The following is a 13,240-nucleotide window of genomic DNA, read 5'->3' as shown; positions in this document are numbered from 1 at the left end:
GTCTTAAGAGATCGACACTGAGATTGATTGTATTGTGGCATTGATGAATCTGGCTGATATATGGTGGGATGCTTCCATGGATTTATACCTCGTTTTCATTATTGCTCGAGGACTCCTGACTGCTGCTCCTGAAGCCTCCCTTGGTACGTGGACCACCTCTTGAGTCTTCATCACAACGGGGAGGCAATCTGCTCAATGACTTAGATGCATGCTTTAGGGGTAATTGCCACTTTTGGCCAAAGAAAAGTGCGCGAGCTTGGGCAAATGCCAATTGGGGTAGACCATATACTCCGGATCACTCCAGTAACCTCTTCATTGGGCTATCAAGCTCCGAAGCTTGCTGGCTATCTCTCTGGTATGGCATCCATGGTGTCTCAGTTCCCTTTTTGGACTACACAGAGGCTGTGCTGCCGGAACTCGCCCACTTTCTCGTATTGCCATTCATGATATTTGCACTTAATTCTACCTTGCTGCGGATAAGTTGTCTGCAGTTGGATTCGGGATGATGATCTTGGGAACTGGGCGTCGCCAAGACGCCGCCGGAAGACGATTCCAGGCACCAGGAAAGTACATTTGAGCGATGACGCGTCGCATGAATATTGAGATGAATTGGAAGCTATTACCAACTTGTATTGCCAGAACCTTACATAGTGGACATGGCAACCAAAGTTAGTACATCCTCGGAAGCTGGTATTACACGATGAAGCAGGCAGCCAAGAACCCAGACTTCGTTACTTTAAGGTAGAAGAACCCCCAAGTAGTCACTCAATGGGTTCGATCAAATGCCGATTTGCTTAAAATGTAGAGCATCACCGTCATTTCTCCAAGGCTTTCTAGGTCGCTTGTGTGGTCCAGCATGGGGGTGCCCTGGAGTGTCCCAAAGGTAGAAAGGGTCAAAAAGCGCCTTGCACTACCTGCAGCAAAGAGCATCCTACCCAGTAAACGGCTATATATGGCTAACATTGACGCAGGGAATCCATAAGATAAGATCCTGCGTTTTCAAGCTGCATGAAGCGAACAGTGGTACTCGGCGGACTTTTCACAACCCACAACATAACCTCATCCGCATTCAGGGGTCCAAGCGCACCGCGTGAGTGATGTCCACGAACATGCCTTCGGTCCATTGTTAACATTGCATCTTGTCTTTGAAAGGCAAGTAATAGAGATAAACAACTTTGAGCCCTGGATTGACTGTATCATTCTCGGAGGCAGCCAGCTCAACATAGGGGTATCCCATTTCGATGCTACAGTGAAAATTTCTGTAATGCTGCTGCCTAACCGTCGTAGATGGCCGTGCCGCAACCAAAGGAATTCTAGGTCCACCTGCTCCACCATCAACAGCTAGCTGAGGCCGAGATATTCAGCTCGTAGCCGGTATGTAGAGGAATATCATCTATCAAGGCGTATTGAATAAGAAGCGTGAGCCTGCCGGGAGGTTATTAAAGGCCCTCCCTCTAAGCCTCACCAACTCATGGGCTCGATTGCTACTAAGCGTCGTATGAAAACAAGGTTCCGTATCACTCTGATACTCACGACTAGCAAGTAAGAAACTTGGATTGGGAATACTTGGTAGCTCTATCCTCAAGTCTGGGTCGATGGCGTACCCCTGGCCCTTTGCTCCCATGGCTCCAACTCAATAACTTACAAGACCCGCTCATCTCAGCGAAGCTTTTCGACGAGCAATCATTTCACATCTGGGTCTGAAGTAATATGTATCGTCCACGACGACAAAGACTCCGGTGAAACCAGGCCATTCGACGAAAAGCACACACATGAGTAAAGTAGACGAGTGAGATACTCATGGCCAAGTTTGCGGAAGCAGGCGCAGAGCCACCCACAGCAGCTGTGGGTGTGTATATCATTGCCGTAGCAGGAGCAGAAGCACGAACCATACGTGTGAAAGACGCAGTCGCGCATCATGAGAAACATGCGCGGGTCTAAAATTGCGACGAGCAAATACATGAGAGTACATAACTGAGGCTACGAGGGGCTCGGAAACTACACATCAACGCGCAGGCCTACTTAGAGTCTGTGTTAGTCGATCCAAAACGCATTCATCGATATGGAGCATGATTCTTAGAACACTGAAAGCTTAAACATAGAGGTCCTTGGATGGAGGGTTTTGTGGCGTAGGTAACTGAGACTGTTGGTCGGTGGTCCGAAGAATGTCAGCAAATTAACAGCGGAGACAGGATAGGAGAACTGCTGCCTAAACGAGGTGAAGGGTATGGAGGGGTATGGAGGGGTATGGAAGTGTGAGGCTCCGTGTCGTTAAGCTTCGACAACATCTGAGCCTAATCTATTCCAAGCACGTAAGTTCCGTCGGCATTTCCTATTACCATTTCAAGTCTTCTTCTCAGAAGCTGTACAGTAGAAGTTCTGAAGAACGTTAGGTCTTCTTCCGGGGCTGTAGTTGAGCCCGAAGCCAGCTAGAAACTTGGATATCCTTGCTTACCTTACTATGGGTAGTGGCTGACCCGGCTTTACAAGTTACAACGCCACCTTCGAATTGATAAATTCGGTACAAGGGTCTATTTTCCCCCGATTCAAGTCTGTTTAGTTCAGAAATGGCGGCGTTGACTGGCATGCAGCCGTTGTGCGCCCGTTGCTAAACTGTCGGATTAGAAGTCTAATTCGACCGCGGCATCCAGCCGACTGCGCAGGGGCCAATTAGGGGCCCTATTTACGATTATCGTAGCCAGCCTAACCTACGGTTAGAACCTCCTTTTTATACTTACGCAGATATTTATATAGTTTAATTAATCTCTTTATTAACTACGGTTCGAACTAACTACTTTATAATAGGGATACTAATACTAATTAGTAATTAAATTCTATTATTATAGATCGGTAAGGTATCTCGCTATATAAAAAAGACGACCTCTTAATACCGCACGGGATAAGAGATTTATACTAATTAACCTTATAGAAATAGACGAAAAAGGGGGCAATTTTTAAATACCGTACGGAATTAAGTAATCGTAGCTTTTTATTACCTACGAGAGGTCGACGTTTATTACGTTAAAATACGTTAATTAACGGAACTACTTAAATAACTAGCCTTTTACTATCGCCCCGAATAGCTTTTTTACTAAACGACTTTTCTATAGCCGGCCCGCGATTAAAAATTAACTAGTTAAATTAGTAAAAGGAAATACCTAAGCGATAATTGCCTAACCGTAATTAAGCTATAAAAAAGACTACTTAAAAGATATAAAATAGGGTACCGAAAGGCTATAAAAAATAAGATCTTTAAGGTATTTAACCCTACTACGTACGAGCGATAAGTAGGTATTTTTAATAAGTCCTTAAAATCTATAATTTTATAAGAAAGAGGGCTTAACTTCGTTAACCGTACTTAAGAGCCTATACGGTTCCTAACGGCCTATATAGCTCCTCTACGAGCCGCCTAGTATCTATTTTTAATTATTCTTATAGAATACTACTTTAAAAGAGGTAGGTTAAGGAAAAAAGCTATTTAGAAATTATAGAGAGTACGAGGCTTAGGAGGCTAGAGGTATATAGGATAGCGGAAATCGGTAACTAATAAAGATCCCGAGACTAATTACTATATTTTCTTATAGTAATATAAACGTCTGCTATTATTATTATAAAAAGGAATTACTAAAACCTACTCTTTTATATTAAATAAAAAAGAGGATCTTAGTAAGTACGATAGCTAGCGATTTAAAAAGGTAGTAGTAATTATTAGAAATAGTAAAAACGAGAGTAGTAATAAGACGGCAAGAGGAAGCGGGAATCTCTTAGACCCTAATAAATTCGTTAAGTAGTAAAAGTACGGATTTATTATAACTAGCGCGCGGATTAAATATATTTTTATTCAAATTAAATACACTAGTAACCGCTAATACGGGTATAAGTTAAAGTATACCCCTTAGCGAGTTAAGGTAAAAAAGAAGAGGACGAAACCCGATTTTAAATAGAATCCTAATCCCTTATAAATAAGTAAATATTAACCCGGATTATTAAGGGACGTAGATATATAGAATTACGAATTAGCCTAACGGCGAGTAAATTAACGTAGTATTAATCTATTTAACTAAGGTCTATAAGAAAAAGGGGCTATAGGGGTAACCCCTATTTTATAAAATCGTAGACGACCTTAGTTAATAACTAGACGAATAGTTCGCGAGCATAAGCCTAGGAATCGCAAAAGTAGTTAATAGATTCTTCTATAGGCAAGGGGTATTACTAGCGTAATTATAATTACGAGAGCTATATAAAATATTAATAGCGATAATTATAGAGGAGGAATTCGTACTATAGAACTAAGTATAGGTTAATAGAGCGTATAATCGCTTTAACGAATTTAAAAAAAGGGTAAACGACCTAGATTTCCTCCCTATAATTACTAACGGAAATCTATCGTTATAAAAGGATATACTAGGGTAAAATATAGTACTAGAAGTACGATAATCGATAATTCTATTTATTTCGATTTATAACTCGTTACTATTACTAATATAAAATTCGGCGCCGATTAGCTAATAAAAAAAGAGGTAAACGACCCGAAGTTATTAATAGTACGTAGCGACGTAGGGATCGTATATAGATAACGAAAATCTAGTAGTAAATACGAGGTAATTTATAAACTTTAAAAAGATCTTCCTAAAAGAGAAATTGTACTCTAGGGGGAAGTATAAGGTCTTATAAAAAACCCTAATAATATTTTATAATTATTATAAAAAAGTCGGAATTAGGGAATACTAGTACTATTCGGTAATTAATATCGTACTTATAAGCAAAGCCTTTAATTATTATTACGAAGCGGTGCGTAATTTTAATTAAAACGACTTTCTTAATATAATTAACGTAATCTAAAGCCGCTTCGAGACCTATAATAAGAACCTAGAGCTCCTATCTAAGCTATAAGCGATTTCTTTTATATTTATAGCTAGGATAATAGAGGGTAAATTATAAATAAAGATCCTTAAAAAGCTTATTAATCGAATCGATAAGCTAGCGAAAACCTAGCTAAATAAGGAGATAAATAAGTAGAAAGTCGGATATTTTTATACCATAGTTTAGCATATACTAGAGGTAAAAATAACCCTATACTAGGTACCTAAAGATTACGAGACGCTCTACTCGAGGCTAAGATTTAGTTTTAATATTAAAGTAAGAATACTACGCTAAACTTATTTCTAAGCGTACAATAGCCCTTATTAGTAATATTAAGTTAATTAAATATATAATAAGAAAGGAAAAGAGGCTAGATATAGTAATCGCTAATAAGGAGGCCTAAATTTATTAAAAAGGTAGAGATTTAACTTATGGGTAGGGTAATAAAAGAGGTAATACTATATTTATAAAAAGGATAGATATTAGTTAAGTAACTATTCTAAAGAAGAGCGTATTAAATCGTACGAATAGTATAGAAAGTTAAGGGTAATAAATAGTAAAACTAGCCCTTATCGGTTTAACTAATTCTTTATTATATATAAGGGTAAATCTAGGAGTACGGAACCTAGCGACGGTAACTAAAGTAGTAGCTTGAAGTATATACCCCCTATAAGAAATTCGGAAAATAAAGAAGATCTTACCCCCTATACTAACGAATTAAATTATAACGAAATCGACGATATTAACTACTCTTTTTTTACCCCGTTAGCCTCTAGAGGATATACGAGGCTAAACGAATAAAAAGTAGCGGAAGCTTTTAATAAGTAGGCTTTTATTTATAAATAGTAAGGAAAGGTCCCTTAGATAACGGATATAGAGGCGGCTAAAAAGGTAAATCTAATAGGGCCGAAGCCTATTCTCTTAATAATTAAGGAGAAGACGTAGTCTCTCTTAATATTTAAAAAAAAGGAATATAGTACTAAGTAAATCTAGGGGTAGTTAAAGGGGTCTTTTTTATACTACTTAGATCCTTTAAATACTAAGCTCGTATAGGTATTTTATATAAATAAAAAGTACGGCCTAGACGATTTCTATAGGATTATCCTAAATATTAAAATATTATAATAATTAACTAAAAGAAAAGGGTAATTCTAAGTATTATAAAAGTTCGTATTAATAATACTTAATACGTTAACGGTAAGTATTACGAGGATTAGTTTCGGCCTAGGTAAGGAAATCGTCGCCCTAAGTATAGTGAAAATAGAGACGCACTTTAGAATAATAACTTTTTATATTTTACCTATTAATACCCCATTTCTCCTATATCTAAAAGACATAGATCGACTAGGTATTATATTCGATAATACGAAGAACAGAATCTCTAGTAATAAGTACTTTAAAATAATCGAACGATAATAGGGGTATGCGTTTATAAAGCTTACTAACAATACGAAGTTAATTAATTACTTAATAGAAAGTGAGCTTAGAAGACTATACTAGAGATTTAGGTACTCGTTAGTTACGAGGCTATATAACTTCCTAAAGTAATTAAGTAATAATAATATCGAAATAGGGGCGCTAGAGTAGTTAACGAAAGTATATTATTAATACTAAATAAATACGCAGAGCCTACGCAAATTTAAGTTTAAATTACGTAATAAGCTTAACTTTAACTAAGAAATCGTTGTCGATATCTTCTATTTAAATAGTCGGTTAGTATTATATATAATCGACGTAGCTATATCCTTTTAAGTAGGGTAATTTGTTACGAAGGTAACTTTATTTACCTTATTATTCGCCTTATTATCAATATTACGTAAGCAAACTATATACCATATTAATCTACGATTTCTGTAGATTATTATAGGTATTGATTATGTAAGCAATACTGCTTATATAAGCTTACGTGAGCAATGGAAAGTACTGGAAGGTAACTGAATAATCTGGAATTTACTCGAGGCGGAATTACGTACTACGATTACGCATTCACTTACGTATACGCTTATTAATTATATCATAATTAATAAGCAATGGAATATTCTAGTAGGAGGTTTTTATGCCTATATATAGGCGTGTATTTGCCTACCTAGACCTTTCGTTAAGCAAGCAACTTCTCATATAGTAATTCAACTATATTACTCTCTTTACTACAAAAACCTCTTTTATATACGCTTATTTCCCCTATATTCATATATTCTTGCTTCTATATGAATATTCACTTTTTATATTCTTTATAAGAATATCCCGCATTACCTCGTTAAAGCTATACGTGCTAGATAATTTCTCTAGGATTTATAAGTAAAAATAATATAAGTAGCTTTGCGAAAAAGCTAGATTAATATATACTAGGGACCGCTAAATAGTATTAGAACTAACGCTAATACTAGCTTTAAGTTAGTAGAATTTAGGGATAATACGACGGCTTATAGTATATAGCTAAAAGTCGTACCTATTAAAGCGCACTATAGTATTAGAAAGGTAGAGAGGGTATATTAGTAGTTAAAAAGGGCGTTTAGAATTATTAAAGAGGAAAATCCGGATTTTATTAATGACGAATGCCTCTAGATAGTACTTAAATGCTATAACGATATTATGGGGCCTAATGGACTTATATTAACGCTATTAGTATTTAGAGTATATTTAAAAACGACCTTAGCCTTATTACTATTATTAAGCATAAGCTAACGAGCCTAAGTAATTAAAAAAGTAATGTGAGTACTGCGCGAAGTAAGTATAAAAAAGTAAGTTAACGAGGTAATTACTACGTATAATAGGCCTAATATAGGGGATAATCTAAATATACTACTAAATTTAGATATATAAGTATAGCGCGAAATTACTTAATAATAGGCTGGGCTATATAAGTTAATTTCTATTAACGAGCGCTCTTATATAATTACGAGAGATCGTAATTAGTTACTTAAAGTATTAATTACGGTAGTTAGACCGTACTATATAGATCTTAATAAGGTGATTTCTAACTTATAAAAAGAAGAAGAGCTAGGGGAAACTATATAACCTGCGGTAGAAGTATAAGAAATTATCTTTAACGAAATCGTCGTAGTAGTACTAATAAACGACGAGGAAAAGGAAATTACTAAAAGGGTACTAATATTATTAATAAGACGTCGTAGAAGATTATAACGGTAAGCCCTAACGTAGTAATTTATTATTAGCGACGAGGTAATTAATAGCTTTTATATAGTAAAAAAGAAAGCCGATTTCGAGCTAGTAGTTAAACTACGTAAAGAAGGCGTAATTATAACTATTAAAAAGCCGTATAAGGGATTAGATCTTATCGAAGTAGATACTTTTTGCGATCGAGGGGTCTATTAATTTATTTTATATAACTTAAAAAAATATATAAACCTCCGTATATTTAAATTATAAATAGTTCGTAAGATTAAAGGGAAAGGAATACCCTAGCTATATAAGAAGTTTAGATATATAATTTAAGGGTACGGTAATATTAAAAAGGCGACGCTACTTATATAATTACTTACTATATAGCGCTATAATTAACGATTAATAATAGTATTAATAGTATCGCTACGGAAGAAGGGATATAAGATTTAGAGCTATAATATTACTTAAGCTTATACCTAATCGGCCACAGGGCTTATAAAGAAAATCCTAGCCTATTTACTAAAAGAAATAGCTAGTAAGTACTTAGAAAGTACGATTATTAAAGTACTTAAGCTACTATATAAGCTCGTAGAATTGGGTACTTATTAGTAAGCTACTTACTACGATTTTTATATTAATTAACTATTAATAGTTACTTTTACGTACAACCCGTGCTTATTAGTTACGGAGTACGAAGGTAATTAATTTAGGACCGTTAGAATATAGACCGACGATATATTAGGCCTATCCGATATTAACTTTATAAAAAAGGAGAATAAGGAGCTTTAGAAAGCGGGCTTTATAGCGAAGTTAAAAAAGGTCCTTATAATAAATACCCCCCTAGTATTTAATAATAAGATTTTTATAATTAAAGGGGAAACCGTCGTTTTTTAGTAAAAGGGGTAGGGCGAGAAAATTAACTTTATAAATCTAAACGTAACTAATATTAAGAAGCGGTATAAGGCTAAGCTCGCGCGAGGGGTATATATTATAAATATTTATTAGCCCAAGGCGACTTTTAATTATACTAGGGTAACATAAGTTATAGATTTAACTAAATAAAACGTTAAGGTACTTAATAAGCGGCTTAAGTAGTAATAGATAAATCTCGATCGAGGTCTCGTTTACTACCTAATTAACTTTATAATTAATAAGCTCTACGTCTTCGTTAATAAGTTATTTATAAATAATAACGACCTTACTTCGTAATTAGGGTATATTATTATCCTAGCTAACGAGAGTATAGGCGAGAGCGAATTTACTATATATAGTAATATAATCTATTACTTATTAATTAAAAATAAGCGGGTAATAAGAAGTATACTAGCGTCGGAGGTTTATAATATAGTTAATAACGTTAACTTTTCTTATACAATTTTAATAACGCTAAGGAAGATTACTAATCGAATTAGCCTTTTACTTATTCTAACGGTTATTTATACTAATTCTTATTTACTATACGAATGCCTTATTAAATTAAGAACGACGAAGGAAAAGAGGCTTATAATTAATATTATAGCCCTTAGGTAATTATACAAAAGGTACGAGATACTCGAGATCCGTTAGATTAATAATAAAAATAACCTCGTAAACGCTTTTATAAAAATAGTACTAAATAAGGGATTAGAGTAATTTATAAGTAATAGAAAAGTTATTATACGAATAGAGGAATAGGTTATATAAAAAGAGTAGAGAAAAGGGAGAAAAGGAGACGACTTAGTAAACGGGCCCGAGGTCGAATTATATTTCTAACTATAGTAGTTAAATCGATAAAAAAAAGAGAAAGTTAATATTAAATTAGAAATCTAATTTAACCGCGGTATTTAGCTAACTACGTAGGGGCTAATTAGGGGCCCTATTTACGATTATCGTAGCTAGCCTAACCTATAGTTAGAACCTCCTTTTTATACTTACGTAGATATTTATATAGTTCAATTGATCTCTTCGTTAACTACGGTTCGAACTAACTACCCTGTAATAGGGATACTAACATAAACCATTACTTTACCCTCGGATCTGGACGACCTTGATTGGTCCCGCATGGTGGGCAATTTAGCTGACATCTCAGCCTCGAGGGAAACTTGCAGTCTATGTATGATATTGCATAGAGCTTTCTGCTCTAAGGCGATCAATGGTAGCCAGAAGTGTCAGGGAAGCGTCATGATGAAGCTCGCAAAACGGCCCAAGCCCGCGAAAATAAGATCATTCAACAAACCACCAATTAAAGTGATCCTCAAGGGCTACGAGAAGTATTTACTACTTTTTATAAGAAAAGATGCAGGCACCATCTCGCCGCAAGAGTGTGTACATGGCAATGATGCCTCGGAACGAGAACCGCGAGATGTAGAACCACAGAGTATAAGTTGCAGGCTTCTAAATGGTAGCGGTAGGTGACATGAAACTAGGGTCTTCTGAGAAACATCTCTAACTGTGTCAAAGACCAATCAGTCCCAAGTCACTGGCAAATGGCCCAAACAGAGATCTTTCAATGCCAAGCGGACCATGCTTGCTTCCCCATCGGGGAGGTAGAGCTACCAACACGACTCGTCGACCTCAGTAATCACGCTAACAACTTGATCACGATCAAAAACACAGCAGAAGTTGGCAAGAATCCCAAATACGCCGCCTTGTCATACTGTTGGGGCAAATCGAATACGTTCACAATCACTTCGGCGACATTGGCCGACCGACAGCAAGGATTCTCTCCTTCGGCACTGCCTCTCAGTCTGCAAGATGCCCTTCGAGTAGCGCAAGGACTCCATATGCAGTACATTTGGATCGATGCATTATGTATCCTCCAAGACTCTGACGAAGATTGGTTATATGAGTCGCCAGAATGGCCAGTATCTACAAGAACTCTTTCATCACAATAGTCGCAGCCAATGCCCCAGACTCCGGCGATGGCTTCTTTTCTATAGCCGCGCATCAATGCCAGATTCCTGTCAAGCCTCCACACGAGGATACCCAGAACACATCAGTCATTCTAGACACCAGCGTTCAGTTCAAAGACGAGCCTATCAGTCGCCGGGCATGGGCTCTCCAAGAATGGGAACTGGCTCCTCGGCGGCTGGTTTTTACTTCCTCCAGGATCCATTACATCTGTCCTCATTCTTTGCTTGACAAGATCAAGATGAAACCTTTCTTTCCCATGTACACCCCTTGGCTCCAAAGAGAAGGAGTTTTTGCATCGTTTTGGGATGGCCTTGTGCAGAACTATTCATCCCGGAATCTTACCAATCCAGCAGACAGACTCCCTGCAATAGAAGGAATGGCCCGGGAATTCGACACATTACTGAATGGTAGGCTAGGTCGCTACTTGGCGGGCCTATGGCACAAGCAGCTGGAGAGAAGTTTGCTTTGGCGGCAGGGAGGGGCACTAGATATTTTCTTGCCCAAATCTCAGAAATCCCGACCAGAGAAATGGGTGGCTCCGTCATGGTCATGGGCATCCGTGCAAGGATCCGTTGACTTTGCGTTTGCACAAACCGGAGAGAGCCTCGTGGATATCATTGGTGCAGAAACCACGTTAAACTCCCCCGGGAATCCTTACGGGAGGGTTACCTCGGGGTCTCTAACCATCTCGGGTCCGTGCTTGGCTACCAGAGCTGCAGGCAGTCATGGTAAAGATTCTGATGGTCCTAGATGGCTTAATTATAAGGACGAATGGGTCGGGTACATATTTCTTGACGCCGACCAATACAGCCAGGAACATCATGAGGTATTGCGGAGTCAAGACACTTTGTATTTTCTCGGTCTCAGAAGTGAACGGCACCCAGAACAAGTGGGCGAGAATGTTAGGGGACTGATATTGATGGAAAGATCTCCGTCTTTGTTCTACCGCGTTGGTGCTTTTCTTGACCGGGGAAAGTCATCGTGGTTTGAGGGAGCAGAAAAGCGAACATTGACCATCTTGTAGTTACGTTTCTCATGGAATCGAGGCTTACGAGAAGAGGACCATGATAAGTTGATGAACTACCTACCACTATTGGTCATGTTCGCATAGTTAGTGACAATCTGCGGTGTGTAAGGCGCGTCAGGTGTATCGACACCTTGAAAAATGAGTCCGCGGTTTTCAGTGTGTGGTGTTGGATCGCCGCTAAGGTGTAACCTAGCTTGGAGAGCATCCGGCGATAAGCGTCCTGATGAGGCCGACAATTAACCGAGGCGAACACCGGGCCGGGACGATCGTCCCAATCCTCCTAAATCATCGACATATTTCTCCGACATTGAGTCCAAAGATTACGACCAGCCGGCTTGCTTTTGTCTTGCTTTGTGTACACATTAAGAGTGCTCGTTTCAACAAAAACTCGAAAATCAATACGCCCCCGGGGTAGATCTGGGTTTGCGATGGTCGCTCCGGCGGACGGCAAGACATCGCCGCTACTCTCACTCGCTGCGGGAGGCATCGCCGGCGGTGTAGAAGCCGCCTGCACGTACCCATTTGAGCTCGCCAAGACGCGAGTACAGCTCTATGGGCACCAGAAAGGGACAAGGAACCCCTTCGCGATTGTTCTGCGCGTTGCGCGCGATGAGGGGTTGCCAGCGCTTTACAAGGGATGCAGCACGATGATCGTAGGGTCTATCGGGAAGGACGCGGTGAGGTTCGTCGCGTTCGACAGCATTCGCTCCGTATTTGAAGACAAGAAGACGCGTACGCTAGGACCCATGCAAAGTATCGCGTCAGGAATGGTAGCTGGGATCGTCAGCAGCACGATCATTGTCACACCGAGCGAGCGCATCAAGACAGCGCTCATCGACGATGCCAAGACAACGCGACGATTCACAGGTGCAGTGAATTGCATCAAAACTCTGACGCGAGAACAAGGAGTTCTGAAGGCTCTTTGGCGCGGCTATATAACCACAACCCTGAAACAAATCGGCACCACGGGATTTCGCCTCGGCAGCTATAGTATCATCAAAGACTTCGAGCGTAGCAAGGGAATCAGCCCTGAGGGTCCGATCATGAGCTTTGCCAACGGCGCGCTTGCTGGCACAGTCACGACCGTAGCGACGCAACCCTTTGACACGATCAAGACAAAGGCTCAACAGGCCAAAGCCGTGGGCACAATGGAGTCATTTCGAGCGATCATGGCCGAGGATGGAGTAAAGGGCCTTTGGAGAGGTACAGTCATGCGACTAGGACGAACGGTTTTGGCCGGTGGCATTCTGTTCACGGCTAACGAACAAGCTTTGAAGGGCCTGAAACTATTGTTGGGAAAACAATGATGTAAATTGGGCACGAAACGAGGCG

The 13,240-nt window shown here is 38.9% G+C and overlaps 4 protein-coding genes across 4 annotated transcripts; all 4 read left to right on the top strand.

The window, feature by feature from the left end:
• Positions 1 to 43: 43 nt before the first annotated feature.
• Positions 44 to 1,941, top strand: CLUP02_12797 (uncharacterized protein; the record flags this gene model as incomplete). The annotated part of the gene is made up of 10 exons (XM_049291757.1): positions 44 to 143; positions 218 to 431; positions 492 to 567; positions 674 to 741; positions 829 to 883; positions 972 to 1,090; positions 1,153 to 1,261; positions 1,342 to 1,367; positions 1,548 to 1,698; positions 1,786 to 1,941. The coding sequence occupies 10 exons, from the start codon at positions 44 to 46 to the stop codon at positions 1,939 to 1,941; spliced, it is 1,074 nt and encodes a 357-aa protein (XP_049148903.1).
• Positions 1,942 to 6,048: 4,107 nt separating this feature from the next.
• On the top strand, positions 6,049 to 6,279 carry CLUP02_12796 (uncharacterized protein; the record flags this gene model as incomplete). The annotated part of the gene is made up of 1 exon (XM_049291756.1): positions 6,049 to 6,279. A coding segment is annotated over one exon (231 nt), but the record flags the coding sequence as incomplete, so codon positions are not given.
• Positions 6,280 to 10,264: 3,985 nt separating this feature from the next.
• CLUP02_12795 (HET domain-containing protein) lies at positions 10,265 to 12,274 on the top strand (the record flags this gene model as incomplete). Its single annotated transcript, XM_049291755.1, has 5 exons — positions 10,265 to 10,332; positions 10,445 to 10,756; positions 10,825 to 11,901; positions 11,997 to 12,092; positions 12,154 to 12,274. 5 exons carry the CDS (start codon positions 10,265 to 10,267, stop codon positions 12,272 to 12,274), a joined length of 1,674 nt encoding a protein of 557 aa, XP_049148901.1.
• A 62-nt stretch (positions 12,275 to 12,336) lies between these two features.
• On the top strand, positions 12,337 to 13,215 carry CLUP02_12794 (uncharacterized protein; the record flags this gene model as incomplete). Its single annotated transcript, XM_049291754.1, has 1 exon — positions 12,337 to 13,215. The coding sequence occupies one exon, from the start codon at positions 12,337 to 12,339 to the stop codon at positions 13,213 to 13,215; it is 879 nt and encodes a 292-aa protein (XP_049148900.1).
• Positions 13,216 to 13,240: the final 25 nt, after the last annotated feature.

Source organism: Colletotrichum lupini, chromosome 6 (genome assembly GCF_023278565.1).
Source record: "Colletotrichum lupini chromosome 6, complete sequence".
Classification (NCBI taxonomy): Eukaryota; Fungi; Ascomycota; class Sordariomycetes; order Glomerellales; family Glomerellaceae; genus Colletotrichum; species Colletotrichum lupini.
Note: the sequence above shows the minus strand (reverse complement) of the source record. Positions and strands in the feature narration are given on the sequence as shown.